The sequence below is a fragment of the Prosopis cineraria genome, unplaced genomic scaffold (genome assembly GCF_029017545.1).
Source record: "Prosopis cineraria cultivar Desert tree isolate PC_DT_omini unplaced genomic scaffold, ASM2901754v1 PC3, whole genome shotgun sequence".
Taxonomy (NCBI): Eukaryota; Viridiplantae; Streptophyta; class Magnoliopsida; order Fabales; family Fabaceae; genus Prosopis; species Prosopis cineraria.
This window is the reverse complement of record NW_026555334.1, coordinates 47,881,721-47,902,018: the sequence shown is the minus strand read 5'-3', so window position 1 is coordinate 47,902,018 and position 20,298 is coordinate 47,881,721. Positions and strand designations below refer to the sequence as shown.

General features: G+C 37.7%; 1 protein-coding gene across 2 annotated transcripts in view; it reads left to right on the top strand.

Annotated features, from left to right (window-relative positions):
- LOC129306267 (protein ILITYHIA) overlaps positions 1 to 20,298 on the top strand; it is a 36,167-nt gene that overhangs the window by 15,547 nt on the left and 322 nt on the right. The window contains exons 14-42 of one of the 2 annotated variants that reach the window (XM_054946757.1): positions 4,233 to 4,352; positions 4,609 to 4,668; positions 5,314 to 5,439; positions 5,523 to 5,622; positions 5,726 to 5,895; positions 7,561 to 7,863; positions 7,943 to 8,059; positions 8,174 to 8,275; positions 8,419 to 8,568; positions 9,524 to 9,688; positions 9,768 to 9,944; positions 10,362 to 10,484; positions 10,636 to 10,716; positions 10,798 to 10,914; positions 11,086 to 11,258; positions 11,624 to 11,701; positions 11,792 to 11,939; positions 16,341 to 16,463; positions 16,558 to 16,614; positions 16,709 to 16,819; positions 16,899 to 17,090; positions 17,161 to 17,334; positions 18,728 to 18,838; positions 18,930 to 18,999; positions 19,098 to 19,176; positions 19,441 to 19,543; positions 19,617 to 19,787; positions 19,949 to 20,071; positions 20,152 to 20,265. In XM_054946757.1, coding sequence (XP_054802732.1) covers positions 4,233 to 4,352; positions 4,609 to 4,668; positions 5,314 to 5,439; positions 5,523 to 5,622; positions 5,726 to 5,895; positions 7,561 to 7,863; positions 7,943 to 8,059; positions 8,174 to 8,275; positions 8,419 to 8,568; positions 9,524 to 9,688; positions 9,768 to 9,944; positions 10,362 to 10,484; positions 10,636 to 10,716; positions 10,798 to 10,914; positions 11,086 to 11,258; positions 11,624 to 11,701; positions 11,792 to 11,939; positions 16,341 to 16,463; positions 16,558 to 16,614; positions 16,709 to 16,819; positions 16,899 to 17,090; positions 17,161 to 17,334; positions 18,728 to 18,838; positions 18,930 to 18,999; positions 19,098 to 19,176; positions 19,441 to 19,543; positions 19,617 to 19,787; positions 19,949 to 20,071; positions 20,152 to 20,265 — 3,738 coding nt within the window. Of the gene's footprint in view, positions 1 to 4,232; positions 4,353 to 4,608; positions 4,669 to 5,313; positions 5,440 to 5,522; positions 5,623 to 5,725; positions 5,896 to 7,560; positions 7,864 to 7,942; positions 8,060 to 8,173; positions 8,276 to 8,418; positions 8,569 to 9,523; positions 9,689 to 9,767; positions 9,945 to 10,361; positions 10,485 to 10,635; positions 10,717 to 10,797; positions 10,915 to 11,085; positions 11,259 to 11,623; positions 11,940 to 16,340; positions 16,464 to 16,557; positions 16,615 to 16,708; positions 16,820 to 16,898; positions 17,091 to 17,160; positions 17,335 to 18,727; positions 18,839 to 18,929; positions 19,000 to 19,097; positions 19,177 to 19,440; positions 19,544 to 19,616; positions 19,788 to 19,948; positions 20,072 to 20,151; positions 20,266 to 20,298 lie in introns of both variants that reach the window. The other variant, XM_054946756.1, reaches the window with a different exon arrangement.

Below are 20,298 nucleotides of genomic sequence, written 5' to 3'. Positions count from 1 at the left end.
CTCTCTGAAAATTCCACATGGTATCAGAGCATCAGGCTCAAAATTTTAAATTAAATTAGTTCTGGAATGGCTAGAACGGGGCTGCTTGAACAGTACGTGACGGCGTTTGTGTGGACAATGGTGGAGCGAGTTTTGAATCTCACCGCCACCCTAGACGTACTCAGGAGGCTCCGAACGGCGAAACCCAGGGCGGCGGCGGCGAATGGCGGCGCGTGTAGACCACACGCGCCACCCCTGCTCACTGCGTCAGCAAGCTTTCGGCGGCGCGTGGAGGAGCGTGGAGGCTTCGTTCAGGACGCGATCTTCTCGGACGGCAACGACGCACTCTCTCCGGCCAGATCCAGCACAATCCGGTGTATGGGCACATCGTTTTCGAGCCATATCAGGTCGTATGGTGTTGTTAGTGCCCTGTTTTGCTGGGTTTGGAGTTATATTGGGTTGTGGCTTCTGTTTTCAATCTACCAGAAAGCTTTTCCCTCATTTGAAGTGCTAGGGGTGGTGCTGTGGCTACTTTTATGTAGTGTTGTGCATAATTCCAGATCTGCACCCATGGCATTTGTGGCAAAAAGAGGGTCTTTCCTTCAGGCTTTAAAGACAACTCGAAGTGCAGTGGTCTGGATCGTGGATTTCGGGGCATCTGATCATATGACTAATTGTCATCAATTGTTCACCACTTACACCCTATGTGCTGGAAATATTAAAGTGAAAATTGCAGACGGCTCCTTAGCACCGGTGGCAGGAAAAGGGAGTATCCGTATATCAGATTCTATTACTTTGGAATCTATCCTTCACGTGCCAAAACTTGACTGTAATTTACTTTCAATCAGTCAACTGACCAGGCACTCAAATTGTTTTGCTAAATTTTCCCGTCACATTGTGTGTTTCAGGATCTATCATCTGGTGCGACAATCGGCAATGCCAAAGAATATGAGGGGCTCTACTATTTAGAGGTCGTCACTCGAGTGGATAACCCACCTATTGTTGGTAATTCTGCATCTACCTTTAAAGTTCATGATTTTATGTTATGGCATAAGAGAATGGGTCATCCCAATTTTCATTACCTTCAGCGGTTGTTTCCAACCTTATGCCCGACCTTGAATCATAGTGAAATCCAGTGTGAGGTATGTGAATTTGCCAAACACCATCGAACTTCCTTTCCTAGAGCCAAATACACACCTACCAAACCTTTCACAACCATCCACAGTGATTTGTGGGGACCATCTCGCATTTCAAACCGTACTCAAACAAAATGGTTCATCTCCTTCATTGATGACCATACTCGTGTTTGTTGGGTTTACCTTTTGAAAAACAAGTCCGAGGCTGCATCTACATTCATGAGTTTTTTCACCATGATCAAAAACCAATTCAACACTAGCATTCAAGTTTTACACACCGATAATGGCACTGAATACTTCAACCAATCTTTGAGTAATTTTCTCCAAATGCATGGGATTGTCCATACCAGTACGTGTGCTTATACACCCCAACAAAATGGGGTCGCAGAAAGAAAAAATAGACATATCCTTGAAGTTGCAAGAGCACTCATGTTCACTTGCAACGTGCCAAAGTTTTATTGGGGAGATGCCATTTTAACCGCAACCAATCTCATCAACCGGATGCCCAGTCGAATATTAGCCTTCGAAACTCCTCTCCAAAAATTGCAGAGTGTTTTTCCTACATCCCACATTGAAACCAAACTACCGCTTCGTGTGTTTGGGTGCACAACCTTTGTTCATATCCACCAAAGCAGTAAACTTGAACCTCGAGCTATCAAGTGTATCTTCCTTGGCTATTCTCCTACTCAAAGAGGATATAAATGCTTTGATCCTGTTTCTAAACGCATCCTTGTAAGCCTCGATGTTACTTTCCATGAAGAAACTCCTTTCTATTCCAATTCCTCAATTCAGGGGGAGAATATAGGTGAATCTTAGACTTGGGAACTAGAACCTAACGCTGAATATATACTTCTTGAGTCCGTGTCTCCTTTACTAGAACCATCACCCTTACCTTTGTCCAACATCCCACCTTCACCAACCTCTTCTCTTATGCCAAAGTTTGAGGAAAACAAGAAAACAGAGAAAGATGTAGAAAGACCACAAAAGGGGGAGTTGTTAGTTTACACTCGAAAGAAGAAAACAAAAGATAGTGAGCAACTTGTACCTGAGGCACCAAGAGAGTCAGAACCAGAGGTAGTCCCTGAAGCTCACATACCAAAGATTGATCCATTTAGTCAGCCAGATGACTCAGAACAAAGATGTGAATCTACTGATCTTGATCTACCTATTGCCCTTCGGAAACAACCTCGGTCTTGTACTTTGCATCCGATTCAGAAGCATGTGTCCTACAAGGCTCTCTCTCCTGGTTACCGAGCCTTCATCACTAATTTGGATAAAGTTGTTATTCCTAACAACATCCAAGAAGCATTGGAAATACCAGAATGGAGAAATGCAGTTATGGAGGAAATGAGAGCTTTGGAGAAAAATGAAACATGGGAGATTGTTGAAAGACCTAGAGGTAAGAAACTGGTTAGTTGCAAGTGGGTCTTTACCCCAAAGTATAAGGCTGATAGCACACTTGACAAGTTGAAAGCACGGTTAGTAGCAAGAGGTTTCACCCAGACTTATGGCATAGACTACAAAGAGACGTTTGCGCCAGTGGCAAAACTGAACACTATAAGAATCCTATTGTCAGTGGCAGCCAACCTTGAATGGCATCTTCATCAACTAGATATCAAAAATGCTTTTCTAAATGGAGAATTGAAGGAAGAAGTCTACATGACTTTACCTCCTGGGTTTGATAGAGGCAGAAATGACAAAGTATGTCGGCTGAAAAAATCACTGTATGGCTTGAAACAGTCACCTAGGGCATGGTTTGACAGATTCTCAAAGGTCCTGAAGTTAGAAGGCTACAAGCAAGGATTGTCAGATCATACGATGTTTGTTAAGGCCGAGGGAGCTAAGAAGTGCATCCTCATTGTGTACGTTGATGATATAATCCTTACAGGAGATCATGTTGATGAAATAGCAAGGATAAAAACTATCCTTAGTAAGGAATTTGAAGTTAAGGATCTTGGGAACTTGAAATATTTTCTTGGGATGGAAGTTGCTAGGTCAAAACGAGGAATATATGTATCTCAGTGGAAGTATATACTTGATCTTCTCAAGGAAACTGGCATGTTGGGTTGTAAACCTAAGGAAACTCCTATAGTGGTCTCGAAAAAGAAGAGGCCACCTAAGAAAAGCGGCACTGAGGAGTTAGAAGGAGAAAACAACTCTGATAATGAAGTTGAAGAAGAAGAAGACAAGGAGAAAGAAGAAACCATTGATAAAGACAGATATCAGAGACTGGTTGGGAAGCTGATTTATTTATCCCATACGAGGCCAGATATTGCTTTTGCTGTCAGTGTAGTAAGTCAATACATGTGTGATCTAAGGAAGAGACACCTGGAAGCTGTATATAGGATTCTCAGATACCTTAAGGGTACACCTGGTAAGGGATTGTTATTCAAGAAGCATGATCAAAGGACAATTGAGATTTACACCGATGCAGACTGGGGGGGACTTATGGAGACAGGAGATCCACCTCTGGCTGTTGTTCATTTGTGTGGGGAAACTTAGTAACCTGGAAAAGTCAAAAGCAAAGAGTTGTATCCAGAAGCAGTGCTGAATCAGAATTGAGAGCATTAGCTCAAGGAATTACAGAAGAACTATGGATAAGAAGGGTCATGGAAGAAATGCAAGTCAGAGTTGATCCACCAATGAAATTGTATTGTGATAATAAGGCTGCTATAAGCATGGCATTGAATCCTGTACAGCATGAGAGATCTAAACATGTTGAAGTGGATGGACATTTTATCAGGGAGAAAGTAGAAGGAGGTATTGTATGTCTGACATACCTACCTACAAAGTTACAAGCTGCGGATGTACTAACCAAGGGACTACCCAAGCCTGCATTTGAGAGTTGTATAAGCAAGTTGGACATAATTAGCATCTATGATCCAACTTGAGGGGGAGTGTGGGAATATTATGTTATTATTGAGAATTATTAGCATTTATTAGGATCTCATTAATTAGGCTTTATTAGTATTTATTAGCTTTTATCTCTCTAGATGTATATATATAGGACCAGTGTGTACATTAGAATTGCAATGAGACAATACAATTTTTTCCTCTCTGAAAATTCCACAATAATGCTGCTACGTGATATATATATAATTTTTTTTTTTTTTGCAGGTCTTACTGGGACCAGCAGGTTTGACTAGTGATAATTTACTTGAACAACGGGCAGCAATTTCCTCACTTTCCACAATGATGTCTATAATTCCTGGAGATACATATGAAGAGTTTGAAAAGGTGTTTTGAGTTATTTTCTAATGCATGCTTGGGTCCATTGTTTGGTTGGAGTCTGTGGAGCATTTTGCTAGAATAGTTGATTATTACCTAGTCTGTTATTGTGAGTGGGAAAGGATATAGAATATTTGATTATTGACATATATATCCTTTCATACTAACGAGAACAAAATAGATAATCAACGATTCTAACACTTTTTATCTCATTTACTTATTTTTTGATTTCTAATTGCTGACTAGTACATATTGCTGATGCCAGCATTTGCTAAATCTCCCTGACCGGTTCTCACATGATAAACTTTCAGAGAATGACATTCGGGTAAATTTTATAGCTTTTAATTTGGCTTGTCCTGTATTTTTGGGAAAAAAGGATTTTAATCATTGAATGTTGCTAATACTTATTTATTGTGTTGGGTATAATTCATCTATCATAGGGTATATGTCACATGTTTTGATAACCGTGATTTGTATGTTTGCAGCTATAAATGAAAGTTGATACTTTTGTGCTCTAAAATTTGATATCAAAATGGTTCAATAAATAGCGCAGGTTGTCTCGTTCTTCCTTTGGTTCAACCCCTGCATATTTTTATTTTCTTCCCGACTCTAGGAACCCTGGGGTGTGTGGGGTACACCTTCTGTCCTGCACTAATGGTTGTCTAATTTTTTCTATGATGTTTTCTTATTCATTGTAAAAGTAGAAGACATTACCGAGTAAGATGTTGAATTTAGAGTGACAAATAAGGACTGTGTTGCACACGGACGCACGTGTATATTCTCACTCATGTTATAGGTTAAGGGAATGCTTGCTATTGAACTCAGATAGCCTATTCCTTGCATTGTCTACTTATATTATTAGTGATTTTTTGATTTTTTTTTTCGTTGTTACTACCAAAATTTCTTATATTGTTTGAGTTATTTATCTGATGGTTGGAATTTTGCTTAGCTTTTTCTCATGCACTTTCAGATTTTTTATACCCCTGAGGGAATTCTTTCCACCGAGCAAGGAGTTTATGTTGCAGAGTCTGTTGCTGTGAAGAATACAAAACAAGCAAAGGGTCGCTTCCGAATGTATGATGATCAAGATGGCGTGGTACATTTATTGTCTCTTCTTTTTCTCATCACTTTGTTTTGCCTTTATTTTAGTTTGTTATGCTTCATTGTTCTTTTGGCCAGGATGATGCTGGTTCTAACCATATAGTGAAGAGAGATCAACCTAGCCGAGAAGCTGCTGGTGCAGGGAAAAGGGATACTACAAAAGTGATAAAGAAGGCTGGCAAGTGGCCCTTTCGTGTTTACGTTAATCTTTTTCTGTATTCCTTGAATTATATAGTTTACCGAGATGCTCTTTACCAATATTGCCATTATGATTCATGTAGACAAGGGGAAAACAGCAAAAGAGGAGGCTAGAGAATTGCTTCTTAAAGAGGAGGCTTCTATCCGGGATAGAGTCTTCAAAATTCAGAAAAGCCTATCTCTTATGCTAAGAGCTCTAGGAGAGATGGCCATTGCGAATCCAGTTTATGCACACAGTAAATTGCCTTCAATGGTATTCTTTGTTAAATTCTTTTCTTGTGCAAGGTTTCTATTTTGTAGCTTGAGGATTACTTAATCATTTTCATATTCAAAATCCGTTACCATGCCATGAGATCTGATTTACTTATATTAGGTGAAGTGTTGCACTAGAATCATTTTCACTTGATTGATTTGAAAAAAGATCAAGAGAGGACAGATTATCAAGGCTGTGATTAAAACAGCCCTAGAATAATGCAAAAAAATAAAGAAAAAATCATATTGAAAATCATTACTGATACCCATCACACAATCTGGCTACACTCCTATTAACAGGAAGTTTGGCACACTTAACTAGTGGTCTTTCATTTTAGCATATTAGAAACAATATTTTGTCATCTTTATTTGACAATTGTTATTGGAATTGTGATTAGATTTGATGTTTTGTACCTGAAACTTCAAGTCAATGCATAATATAATATGAATTTGTGAGCTGCGTTGTTATTTTACCCAAAAAAAAAAAAAACCGTATGAATGCCTTAAATTTGGTTTTCTTGTTAGTGTAGATTTTACTTCTTTTAGCGTGGATCACTTAGTATTGGACTGAATGTTTTAGTTTTAACTGATATTAAAGTCCCAAATAATTCACTTGAAAAGGGAATAGTAAGGCAATGTTAGTTTATGGGATTTTATGGTTAGTGTGGTTGTTGGGGGATGCGTGCAATGAAATAGTATATCGTATATCACTTACCTTTGATGCACAGCGCCTGCTTATATTTATGACCAAAACTACTTTGTTTGACATGCAACAAGATTTGACAGCGTCATGACATTATTATGTTGTATAGGGCTTGTTACTGTGTTCTGTTACGTGTAGTTCTTGTATTTTCTGGTTTAATGTTATCTTATTTTAGTTAGTTGTAAATTTTCTCTTTCCTACAAAGTTTCTTCCTTAGGAGAAACTAGATAATTTTTCCCCATGTTACATGGGGGGAGAGAGAGAGTCACTTGAAAATCTCTCAAAAGTTTGTGCTTATCTTTTTAACATTTGGACCCACTTGAAATATGTAGAGAGGTATTGATTAGTAAAATCAAATTGGCTTGGAGTGTAATGATAAGTGTGAAGAAAGTTGGCAGAATGAAAAAAGGGTTATAGGAGCCTGAAAGTAGTTGCACTGTTTGTTGCTTATGTACTCATTATAGATTTTTTTATTTTATATTGAATTAATATTGATATTTGTGATACTATATGAACAGTTTATTGCTTGTGACTTTAATCGGTTTGTTTACATCATTTGTGTTTTGTATTTAATGATACCATCTTTCGTTTAAAAATGTGGTAATAAAGCTGGAACTGGAATTCTATCCATTTGTTAATCTGGCAGGCTGAACGTTGTTGTGGATTGAGTTTTTCTTTCTTAGCTGTTTCAGTTTGCTATGTACTATCTTTTCATTTTCTTCCAGTTTGCTGTGGATAGAATTTGTCTCATTTATGAGTTGTCTTTTGAGAGTACTGATTTCGCATTTAATTTGTTCTGATTTACATCCAGATATTCAATGTCACTTAGTCTAACGTCCATAATTATAAATGTTTAACTTCTCTCACCTGGTCCATTTATTTTGGATTTTTTTCATAATTATAACAAGCACGTGTGCTTTCTAGTTTAATTTTTATTTCTTTTATACTTTGCATTTGTGTCAGGTCAATTTTGTTGTGCCTTTATTGCAATCACCTGTTGTAAGTCATGAGGCCTTTGAAACCATGATAAAGCTATCAAGATGCACTGCTCCTCCTCTATGCAATTGGGCCCTTGACATTTCCACTGCTTTACGCTTAGTTGTGACTGATGAAGTTCGTCTTCTGTTGGATCTGATACCTTCGGTTGTGGATGAGGAAGGTGATGGAAGGCCATCCATCAGCCTTTTTGAGCGAATATTAAATGGATTATCCACTTCTTGTAAATCAGGGCCACTTCCTGTTGATTCTTTTTCTTTTGTATTCCCAGTAAGTAATTCCATTTTACCAATGCACTCTTTTAAGTTCACTGAAGCTTTTACCTTTCTAACTATGCCTCTGTTATTAGATAATGGAGCGTATTCTTCTGTGCTCAAAGAAAACAAAATTTCATGATGATGTGCTTCGGATACTTTATTTACACCTTGATCCCCATCTTCCCCTTCCTAGGATCCAAATGTTATCGGTAAGGCATTATACATTCCTTGCTTGCTCAAACAAATGACATACTCTGTACTGTTAAGCATTTTCATGTTAGATTTCATTTATTGGTTTAAACCTGGTTGATATCTTTTGTTAGGTTCTCTATCATGTGCTTGGTGTTGTGCCAGCTTATCAGGCATCAATAGGACCTGCACTAAATGAGTTGAGTCTTGGTTTGCAGCCTGATGAAGTTGCTGCCGTAAGTCTGCTTGACTCTTTTCACATAGATTTCTCACTCTTTCTATGATCTTGATTTCTCTCTTCCCCCCTCACACGAGCACGTGTGCACGCACACAAAGTATGTGAAATGATGCTTATGCTGTCTCAATTTTCCTTTTACAGGCTCTTTGCGGAGTTTATGCAAAAGATGTTCACGTACGTTTGGCATGCTTGAATGCTGTCAAATGTATCCCTGCTGTTGCTACTCGTTCTGTTCCAGAGAACACTGAGGTTGCAACAAGTATATGGATTGGCTTACATGATCCTGAGAAGGTTTGATTCGTTACCCTTAATAAGATTGTAATCTTGCTATGGTGTGGTCTAGGGTAGTTTGAAGGAGGTATGAGGCTCAGACCCGTCCTTTGCCATTTGTACCAGTAAGGTTACTGTCCTTTTTTTTTTTTGGGTCACAAATAAGGTTTACTATATAGTTTCCCTGTCCTAGTATAAACTTTAATCTTCACTCAAATTGCCAAAGTGGCATCTTAACTCTTTCATTTTTAATTTGCCAAATCAATCACTTAATTTCTTAAAAAAATTGTTTTGCGTTTTCTTTACACCAACTACCTCAATTGCTATATATACACTGTACCTACTCATCACTATTGTCAATAATAAACATCAACTATAGATCAATTGCACTCGTCATTTATTTCAACAAATACTGCTGGCCTGCTGGGTGGGTTGAGCTATTATTGTATTTAGCGATTGGATATAATGCCCTTTAGAAACTTCGATGAAGGTGCCAATTCATTCATATCAACATGTGGATCTAACAAATTGGGTCTAATTGGTTTGTCTCTAACCTTCCATTTTCTATAATTGAAAAAGATTAAATTGACATGGGTTGAATGTGGCAAATTGGGTTAGTATGCTCTAGAAATCATATGGGAAAAAGGTGGTATTGTTGTAAAATTGCATCAAACAACAATTAGAACGTTGACTATGAGGATCAGAAATAATTGATGAAGTCATCTGGTAAATGGTTCTGAGTTTGCAATTCCTGTGTATGTCGCTTAGAACATGTTCTCCCCTTGCCCCCCGAGTGTCCTATTACTCCTGTTTGCTTGGTCTGGATTTTGCAATGAATGTTATAGATGGGTATTACCGACCATCATTTTAGCCAGTCTATAATTGAAATATGAATATTTTGGACTTCTGAATATAATTCTGATATAGATTTTCATTTGATGCTTTTATCTCCCCCCCCCTCCCCGGGGAATTCCAGTCAGTTGCTGAAGTTGCTGAAGAAATATGGGATCATTATGGTTTTGACATTGGAACTGACTTTTCGGGGCTATTCAAAGCACTGTCTAATGTGAACTACAATGTGCGCTTGGCAGCTGCGGAAGCATTGGCTGCTGCCTTGGATGAACTCCCAGAATCTATTCATGTAAAATTAATTTATTGTTTTCAAAAGTCATTGTGATTATTTTCCTGCCGTCTCATGATTTTTTGCTCATGATTTCCAGGAATCCCTTTCCACTTTATTTTCACTGTATATTCGTGACATGGGTATTGGGGATGATAATATTGATGCTGGTTGGTTGGGTCGGCAAGGAATAGCATTGGCGCTTCATTCTGCTGCTGATATATTGAGAACAAAAGACCTACCTTTTGTCATGACGTTTCTAATATCAAGAGCACTGGTAATCTGAATGGCCTTTTGCATTCTTTATGCTGGGGTTGGGCATTTTTATTTGGTCATGGTACTGGTGTGAACCTCACCTGTTTCTCACTTAATTGTCTGTTCAGAATCCAAAGCCTCCATTGTAGGTTAACATTGTTTTGTTTTCCTCAACATGAGGAAACCTTCTTAAGTGTGATAACCAGGTTCTTTATCAGTAATGGATAGCAATAGTTTGATTAATCTGTTAATATCTCATGCTACTTATTGTTGTCTCTATCCTTCCACTTTGGCAATGTATATCTGTCGTCCTAGTAGATTGTTCTCTATTTCATGTTTTACAGGGTGATCAAAATAAAGAATCCCGTTTTCTTACAAAATGTATTTATCTGCTTGGAAATGCCAAGTATTTCATTAGTAGAATTGATTTGATTTGCAGGCTGATCCAAATTCAGATGTTAGAGGGAAAATGATTAATGCTGGTATCATGATCATTGATAAGCACGGAAGAGAAAATGTCTCTCTGTTATTCCCAATCTTTGAAAACTACTTGAACAAAACAGTGAGTTCTTATCAAGTTGGGCTTATATTTGTAGATTCCTTCTTTTGGATTTCTTAAATGCATAGACACCAGTTGCTTCTTAAAAGATTGTGTATAGTGTTACAAGATCCATAGGTTCCCTTTGGTTTCTCATTTGATTCCCCACTCTTAGGCATCGGATGAGGAAAAATATGACTTGGTTCGGGAGGGTGTGGTTATATTCACTGGAGCCCTGGCAAAACACTTGGCAAAGGTGATTACGAAAATTTCCTTTCTTGTTTTTCTTACTAGGGCACTTCAGACGCTCATTTCAGTTATTTCTATTTTGGAATAGGATGACCCTAAGGTTCATACTGTGGTGGACAAGTTGCTGGATGTTTTAAATACTCCTTCAGAAGCTGTTCAACGAGCAGTTGCAATGTGTCTTTCTCCATTAATGCAATCAAAGCAAGTATGTATTTGTATTATATTTTGCTGACGTACGAAAGTTGAACTGTTGCTCTGGCTCTTCAGTATCTTCTGCTTGACCTCAAAATGAACACTCATGGTCAACTTTTTTGAAGCATCCTTGACTTTGGCTGAAGCAAATTCTCCTGTTATTTGTTATAACTACTTGCATCAGGATGACTCAGCGGCTCTTGTTAGCAGACTTTTGGATCAGATGATGAAAAGTGAAAAATATGGAGAACGTCGGGGAGCTGCATTTGGACTCGCAGGAGTGGTTAAGGGTTTTGGCATTTCTTGCTTGAAGAAGTATAGGATTGTGGCTCTACTTCAAGAAGGTCTTGCTGACAGGTGAGAGAGCTCAGTTTTATGTGTTGTGACTACATCTGTCATTCTGTTGTAACTTCTATCCTGAGTTGTTTGTGTTGTCCGCTGAAGTATCCTTAACTGCCGTAGTACCAGTGATTTTCATATTCCTTGTAGTGTATGCTTTTAGTCAAAAAATTTCTGACATAATGTAAAGGTGCTGGTGCTGGTGCTAGTGTTTCTGTAAGATTAATGCTGTTAGCCTAAGCTTTCTTATTGCTGATTTCTTTCTTTCATTCTTTCTTTTGTTGGGGTAGAAGGATTTAGGGAAACTCTTAATTTCCCATAGCATGGATAGCCTACGTGCAAACTTACTTTCTAGTGATGGCAAATTTCTTTTTTTAATGCAGGAATTCAGCAAAATCTCGTGAAGGAGCCTTACTTGGATTTGAATGCCTCTGCGAAACACTTGGAAGACTGTTTGAACCGTATGCTATTACAAAAGAGATTGTTGTTGTTCTTGCTGTTTCTGTTGATATTATATTGTATTTTAAAGCCTTATTCACATTTTGGTTCAGGTATGTGATTCAAATGTTACCATTACTTTTGGTTTCCTTCTCTGATCAAGTTGTTGCAGTTCGTGAAGCAGCTGAATGTGCTGCCCGTGCAATGATGTCTCAACTTACTGCTCAAGGAGTGAAGCTTGTGCTTCCATCTCTTCTGAAGGTAATTATCTTATAATTCATTATGATTGACAATTCTTTTACCAACTTAAAGCCTCATACATCACTTTTAAAATCTGCACAAACTTTGGGATTATTTGGCAAAAGATGATTTGTGTATGTACTAGCTATTATGTATACTCTCTGTATAATGTTTTATGTATCTACACTTGTCACCATATCTTACAGAACATGTCTGATAGTAATTGACTGTTATGATTCACCCAAATTTGTGCCCCTTTCTCTTTCCCTCTTTATTCTTCTTGTAGAATAATTGGAACCTTGGGGAAAATGTAGCACATACCCGGTAAATTTTGATTATAGATCCTCACACTAGTTAACGGCTTAACACACAAGGTGTTGTGAAGCCTTTGCTCAAAAGTTTATGTTAGCTGCAGGTTGATGTGACTCATGTGAGCGCCTCATTGATAGGAAATCTTAAGTGCCTTCATAAGTTTTTCGAGTCGTGAGGTTTGTCTTGCTCTCAAAATTCAATTCACCAAAACTTTCAAGTATGAGAAAGGGATCTCCGTTTAAATACTTCTCTATGGAATGGTAGAGGATTCTATCATAATCACATCTACAAGGTAGCTTATGTGGTTGAAGAGCTCAATCTTAAGATATACTCTACATTAGGCTCCCAGGCTTGCATTTTGGGACTCAAGGTTCTTATCTTGGAATTGGGGTTCAACATTTGAACGGCCCCATGACCTTGGCATCTTTGCAAGCTGGTTTTATGCTAACTTTCTTGTCTAGACGTTGCAATATTTGGCTACATGCATTATTGCAACTGATATGCAAGGCTCAGATACAAAACTGATATGAACCTTTGGTGACCCCACCCCAAAAACTGAGGCCGGAGAGCCAAATGTTTATATAAACCTCACATTAATATGCCATATTTCCAGTGTGGGATTCAAGTCCTATACCTTGCAACTGGGTTCTAATGCAGATCAATTACCTCTTGGATGGAAATGGATCCCACATTAGATTGTCACAGAATCGGATCAGTCACTTGTCAGTTGGGCTTGCTTTCTATATTTACTGGCAAGCTTAATTTTTATGCGGCAGTTGCATATTCTACAATCTGATGCTTCAAGGTGGTTTGTTCTATTTCTTGTCGGCCTCACCCATCAAAACTTGGAGTATTTTGCAACCAAAGGAGAATGATCGAGAATTGGGAGAAAATATTATGGGAAATGAAATCGTGGAAGACAGAAATGAAAATATTTGGAGGATAAATGAACATATAGTGTTCTAACAAGTCAAAGGATGAAAGGAATTCTTGATACTTTTTACAGTAATTTATGAGCTATTTATCGCTCTTAGACATCAGCACCACAAACCCTAGAATAATATGGCATGACTGCACAATTCTACAATTATACCTGAAATATCTATAGAAGGGTAAAGAATAACAAGGATCTGACATATAGGACGGAAAGACCCTCACACTATACTTATTGTAGGAACAAATTATTTAGAGACTTTGGAGATGTTTTAGATCGAAGAGTTTTACTTTATTTATTTTTTAACTTATTTATTTTATTTTCATATTGGTGGTGGAATAATAGTGTACAGGACAAAATCAAGTATAAGAAGAACTGTTTTAAAGCCATACATTTGTGTAACAATGAGGAAAATTGGGAGAGGTACCGTATGGCTAAGAAGGAAACTAAGAGAGCTGTGGGTGAAGCTCGTTCTAAAGCTTTTGAAGAATTTTATAAGAACCTTGAGACGAAGGAAGGAGAGCAAAATATTTATAAGATTGCCAAGAGTAGGGAAAGAAAATCAAGAGATCTAGAACAGGTAAGGTGTATTAAGGATGAAGAGGAAAGAATTTTAGTTACAGATGATGAAATTAAAAATAGATGGGAGACTTATTTTTCTAAACTTTTCAATGATGGAGAGGATTCATCTAGTAACTTGGAGGATTTAGTAACTGGTGAAGGAGAACAAAATTTGTCATTCTATCGAAAAATACGTGATAAGGAGGTAAAGGAAGCTCTTAAGAAAATGGCAAATGGTAGAGCCAACGGACCTGATTGTATATCTATCGAAGCGTGGAAATGTTTAGGTGAAGAAGGGGTGAGATGGTTAACTAAGTTATTTAATGTGATTTTACGGTCCAAGAAAATGCCTGATGAGTGGAGGAGAAGTACATTAATTCCTATTTATAAAAATAAAGGAGATATTCAGAATTGTACTAACTATAGAGGGATTAAACTCATGAGCCACACAATGAAATTGTGGGAGAAAGTAATTGAGCACAGGTTGAGATTGGAGACAAGTATTTCTGAGAATCAATTTGGTTTTATGCCAGGTAGATCAACTACAGAGGCGATTTATCTACTAAGGGGATTAATGGAAAAGTATCGTTGTAAAGATAAAGATCTACACATGGTTTTTATTGATTTGGAAAAAGCTTATGACCGTATACCAAGAGAAGTGCTTTGGAAAGCGTTGGAAAAAAAGGGAGTACGGATTGCTTATATTAAAGCCATACAAGATATGTATGAGGGGGTAAAAACTAGTATAAGAACGCCTAGTGGTCAAACAAAGGATTTTCCTATAAAGATTGGACTACATCAGGGATCATCTCTGAGTCCTTATTTGTTTAACTTGATTTTAAATGTTTTGACGGAACATATTCAAGAGGAAATCCCGAAATGTATGCTCTTCGCGGATGATATAGTTCTTATAGCAGAGACAAGAGAAGAGGTTAATTGCAAACTTGAGTTATGGAGGAGGACATTGGAGTCGAAAGGTTTTCGTCTGAGTAGAAGTAAGACGGAATATTTATATTGTAAATTTGGTAAAGGACTATTCGAAAATAATTTGGAAGTGAAATTGGGAGATCAAATTATACCTCAAGTGGAAAAGTTTAGATATTTGGGAGCCATTATTCAAAATGATGGCGAAATCAGTGGAGATATTTCACATAGAATTCAAGCTGGGTGGTTTAATTGGAGAAAAGCTAAAGGAGTTATTTGTGACCGTAAGGTGCCTAATAAACTTAAAGGAAAGTTTTATCGTACTGCTATCAGACCGGCAATGTTATATAGTAGTGAATGCTGGGCTCTAACGGGACAGCAAGAGCATAAAGTTGGAGTAGCAGAGATGAGAATGTTACGATGGATGTGCGGACATACACGTAAAGATAAAATTCGAAATGAGCACATACGCGAAAAAGTGAGGGTGGCACCTATTGAGGAAAAAATGGTAGAAAATCGGTTGAGATGGTTTGGGCATGTACAAAGAAGACCAAGGGAGGCACCAGTGAGAAGAGTGGAACATATAACTTTGAGTCCGATTAAGAGAGGTAGAGGAAGGCCTAAGAGAACACTCTTGGAAGTTGTTGAACGTGATCTCTTAATTAATAATATTTCTAAAAGCTTAATAAATGATAGAGCACAATGGCGTCTTGCAATCCATGTAGCCGACCCCACCTAGTGGGATAAAGGCTTGTTGTTGTTGTTGTATTTTATTTTCATATTATCGTATTTTGGGCTCCCTAAAATTATCCTACGGTGGGGCGTTCAGTCTCCTTGAAGATATTAGTTTATTGTGTCATTTTTCTTGCCCAACTTCCTCCCCTTCCCCACTTGACATCTAGCGGTTCTGCATTAGTTATATTCTTACCATGCATTTGATGGAGAAGGGGAAAAATCTCTACATGTTGTCCCTAAGATCCCCTAAAAAATACATTTGATCTGACAATCCGTGAGGGCAGAAAGTGTTTGCATTTTACTTAAAACAAACATGGCACATAAATACAGAAATAGCACATATCAAAGTAGCTCTGCCTATCTATCTGGCAACCATTATCCCTAATTCTCTAATGGTATTTGTTTAACCAATGGTGGTTGATAGAGGTGGAAGAAACTTGATACCCTTTAAAACAAGGTCAAGAGTTCTAACTTTATCATTGGAATGAATCACATCAGGAGTTGCTTCTAATTTGGGCTTGGCAATGCTTAATATAGATTTGTCCTTAATACCAGAGACTATAGTTATACCAAAAAAAAAAAAAACTTGTCCCCAGACCAATTTGTGACTTTTATTTCCATTTTGAAGTACTGTTCAGGATATTAAAAAATACTCCCTCCGGTTCTTATTATAAAACACTTTCAACCGTTTCACACATCTTAAGAAAAGTTAGTTTTTTCTTGATATTATAAAAAAATGATATGTAATCTCATTTTTACCCTTGACTTTAAATAATGATATAACTATTAAATACCTTCATGCTAATCAGTAAGGATAAACTTGGAAAAAATAGTTTATTCATTACAAAGTGTCCTATATTTTGGAACAAAAATTACTTATAGAAGGTGTCCTATAAATAGGATTGGAGGGAGTACTCCATAGAATGAATTATTGCATCACTAATCTTCATTTTCAGGGTCTTGAAGATAAAGCTTGGAGGACAAAACAAAGTAGTGTTCAACTACTTGGTGCTATGGCATACTGTGCTCCTCAACAGCTATCTCAGTGCCTCCCTAAGATTGTCCCCAAGCTGACCGAGGTATTCCACCAAGCAGATGTCACTTTGAGACTTCTGATTCTCTTCTGTTGTATGGAGTATTGATTATGTTTTCTAAACTCTTTTCTGTTTTCAGGTTTTAACTGACACGCATCCTAAAGTTCAGTCAGCTGGACAGATGGCCCTTCAACAGGTTTGATTTGGTCATGAACTGTTAATTTCTGTCTCTATCAATATGGTTATATTTTCTTTTTCATGTAATTTATCTCAATCAAATATTTTTTAAGGTTGGGAGTGTAATAAGGAATCCAGAAATAGCTGCTCTTGTCCCTACGCTTCTTATGGGTCTTTCTGATCCCAATGAACACACAAAATACTCCCTTGACATTCTTCTCCAAGTGAGGTTTTTAGCTGCTGATTGTTTGAGTTTGTTCATTCTTCTTCGTTGTTGTCTAAATTTCCTTTGATTGACCGCAGACAACATTTGTTAATTCAATTGATGCCCCTTCACTTGCATTATTGGTACCAATAGTGCATAGAGGACTGAGGGAAAGGAGTGCTGACACTAAGAAGAAAGCAGCACAAATAGTTGGAAATATGTGTTCCTTGGTTACAGAACCAAAGGATATGATTCCATATATAGGATTGCTGCTTCCTGAAGTGAAAAAGGTTCGTCCTCATCATAACCTTTACATAGTTGTTTTGGCCTCTTCTCACTGCGTTTGAATTTTAAGAGCAGGTTCTTGTGGATCCGATACCTGAAGTTCGTTCAGTCGCAGCTAGGGCCCTTGGATCCCTTATCAGAGGAATGGGTGAAGATAACTTCCCAGATCTTGTCCCTTGGTTGTTTGACACACTCAAGTCTGAAAATAGTAATGTTGAACGCTCTGGAGCTGCTCAAGGCTTGAGTGAGGTCAGACTTTCTTCTTCTCATGCTTCCTTTTAGCATCTTCAATCATGAGCATCTTGGAATTTGGTTGTGGTCATGCTGGGCTTCTGACTAGATATATCCACCACCCCATTGAGCCAGAATGGAAATCTTGAGACCTGAGTCAATTAAAATGAAATCAAATTTAATTTGGAGGGAAACTTTTAGATGGTCTTCAAAGTCAAAAATTGATAGGATAGAAGTTCCTAAAAGAAATAGTCCAATGTGAATTCCTATGATTTTTGTCTGACCATCTATTTGTTTTGGTTACCTTTGCTTCTTAAAAATGAAAATTCATCAATTTTTTTCTTGTGGCAGTTCTATGCTTGAAACATTTTCTATTGCTACCTCTTTTAAAAACCTTTGTTTGGACTGCTGTACTCAATTGAATTAAATCGAATGATCTATTACAGATTCACAGGGTTCATAAATCTATCTCTGGATGCACATGTTAAGTGATTTTTGTGTTTGTATCCAAATAGTCTTCTTTCCTAACACTCAGATGTCTAGACTGCTCCTGAGCTGGTGTTTTATGAGTTTTGAAAAGCAGTTGGTTCACCCCAGTCTCTGTACCATTTATTGACTGTCCTTTTAGGGACTCTGGTCTGCAGGTTGACAGTAAGATTGTTTGGAAGTATGCTCTCTTTGAACGTTAAAGTTTTTCTACCTAATGCAAAATGCTACTTTTTCATCATATCATTTGTATTAATTGTTTCTCGCTGCACTATTTTTGGGCTAGAGTTGCATATGATCCTATTTCAGCTCACTGCTTGTTCCCCAGGCGCATGTGGTGGGTTGGGGTTGGGGAGGGTTGCTTTTACATATTTAAATTTCCTCAAAGATTGCAGAGATCTTGTAAGCTATTGTACTGTTCCACTTTGGTTTTTGTGTCTCGGATGTTTTAGGAGGATTTCTAATTGTCCTCTGTCCATCTTTTCTCAATAAATTTTATTTCTTAATAAATAAATAAAAAAGGTAATGTCACTGAAAGTTGATACGTGCAAAGCCTCTTGTAATTATTATCTGTCTATAAAAGTGTAAAGAATAGCAAAACGAGAATGAATGCTTTGAATGACCTTCATGAAGGGAGGCTTGAGTTACATAAATATATTTTTAGTAAAGAGGTTGTTTGAGATGGAGTCAATGGGGACTTACAAAGTCTAACTAAACAAAGAAAAAAAGATATCTAATGAGATTCTAACATTACAAATGGTGGAGGCGGTCATTTTAGTGCATTCAACTATATATTAGGATTACACAAAGAAAAGGAATATCCAAGCTTAGTCAACAAGATATTGATATAACTATTTGATACTTGATAAGATGCTTTTGCTGGTTTGTTACTTCGTTTCCATAAGCTATTCTCAATGAATTCTAGGTCTTAGCTGCACTGGGCATTGAGTACTTTGAGCACGCACTTCCTGATGTCATTCGAAATTGTTCCCATCAAAGAGCATCTGTACGAGATGGATATTTGACACTGTTCAAGGTGACCTAATAAAAGCCTAATACTTTTGACATTTTGAGTTTTTAGTGTATAGATTGTAATTGACTAGCTTCTTGTCAAAACTTTCTTGTAGTATTTGCCGCGGTCATTGGGAGTCCAGTTCCAAAACTATCTGCAACAGGTGCTGCCTGCTATCCGAGATGGTGAGCCTGCTAAGGGTTTTTGGGTACATTTTTCTGCATTATATGCTTGGCATTGTGCTCTTCTTTTCTGAATTCAATACCTACATTTTCTTTTACAGGTCTTGCTGATGAGAATGAATCTGTACGTGATGCTGCCCTAGGAGCTGGACATGTCCTGGTTGAGCATTATGCAACAACGTATGTTTATTCCTCCTTTTGTCTTGCATGTTGTGATTTGAATTTGTTGCCTAGACATGCTATTTTTTATTCTTATTTCAAAGGTGTTGTTTTAGAAGAAGTTTTTTTATATTGTTTGTAGATTGTAAATTTTGGTGAATCAAAGAGTTAGAACTATTGGTAAAGATTAGATTGTGTATACTTTGTCTGATTAAGTGGGCATCCCACAAATGTCCTTCACTACCCTTTGCTGCCTTAAGTAATTTTCCTTGTACCCCTCTACAGGTCTTTACCTCTGCTCCTTCCAGCTGTAGAAGATGGCATTTTTAATGACAGTTGGCGTATCCGACAGAGCTCAGTGGAGTTGTTGGGCGATCTTTTATTCAAAGTATATGCTGCTCATCCTGCTACTTTTTTGTGGAGTTTGATTTTATCTATGAGCTAATTTGCATTTCATCCAGGTTGCTGGAACCTCTGGTAAAGCTTTGCTTGAGGGGGGAAGTGATGATGAAGGTGCCAGTACTGAGGCCCATGGGCGAGCTATCGTTGAGGTTCTGGGAAGGGATAAGCGTAATGAAGTACTTGCTGCACTGTATATGGTTCGAACTGATGTTAGTTTGTCAGTCCGCCAGGTAATGGCTCTAATATGTCTCACCTTTTCTTTTGTATTAGTTTATACTGGATACATTTCCTCCATCCCCAGATTCCCTAACTACCTGTTAATTTCCATTTGACAATATAGTTATCCTTTTCTTTTAGTATATATATAGCTTATGCATGGTTCTTTTACCAGGCTGCATTGCATGTGTGGAAAACTATTGTTGCAAATACTCCCAAGACTCTCAAGGAAATCATGCCAGTTCTGATGGATACCCTGATTTCTTCCCTTGCATCGTCATCATTTGAAAGGCGGCAGGTTGGCACGGATTTTCAATAATATTCTTTATATGTCACGGCCTGCAAACATTGTTCATTTTAAATTTGATTCTGATGTAGGTTGCTGGACGATCACTGGGTGAGCTTGTCCGGAAGCTTGGTGAACGGGTGCTTCCCTTGATAATCCCAATTTTATCCCAGGGGCTGGATGACCCTGACAGCAGCAGAAGACAGGTAGAAATTACTGTGACCTCTTAATTTATGTGG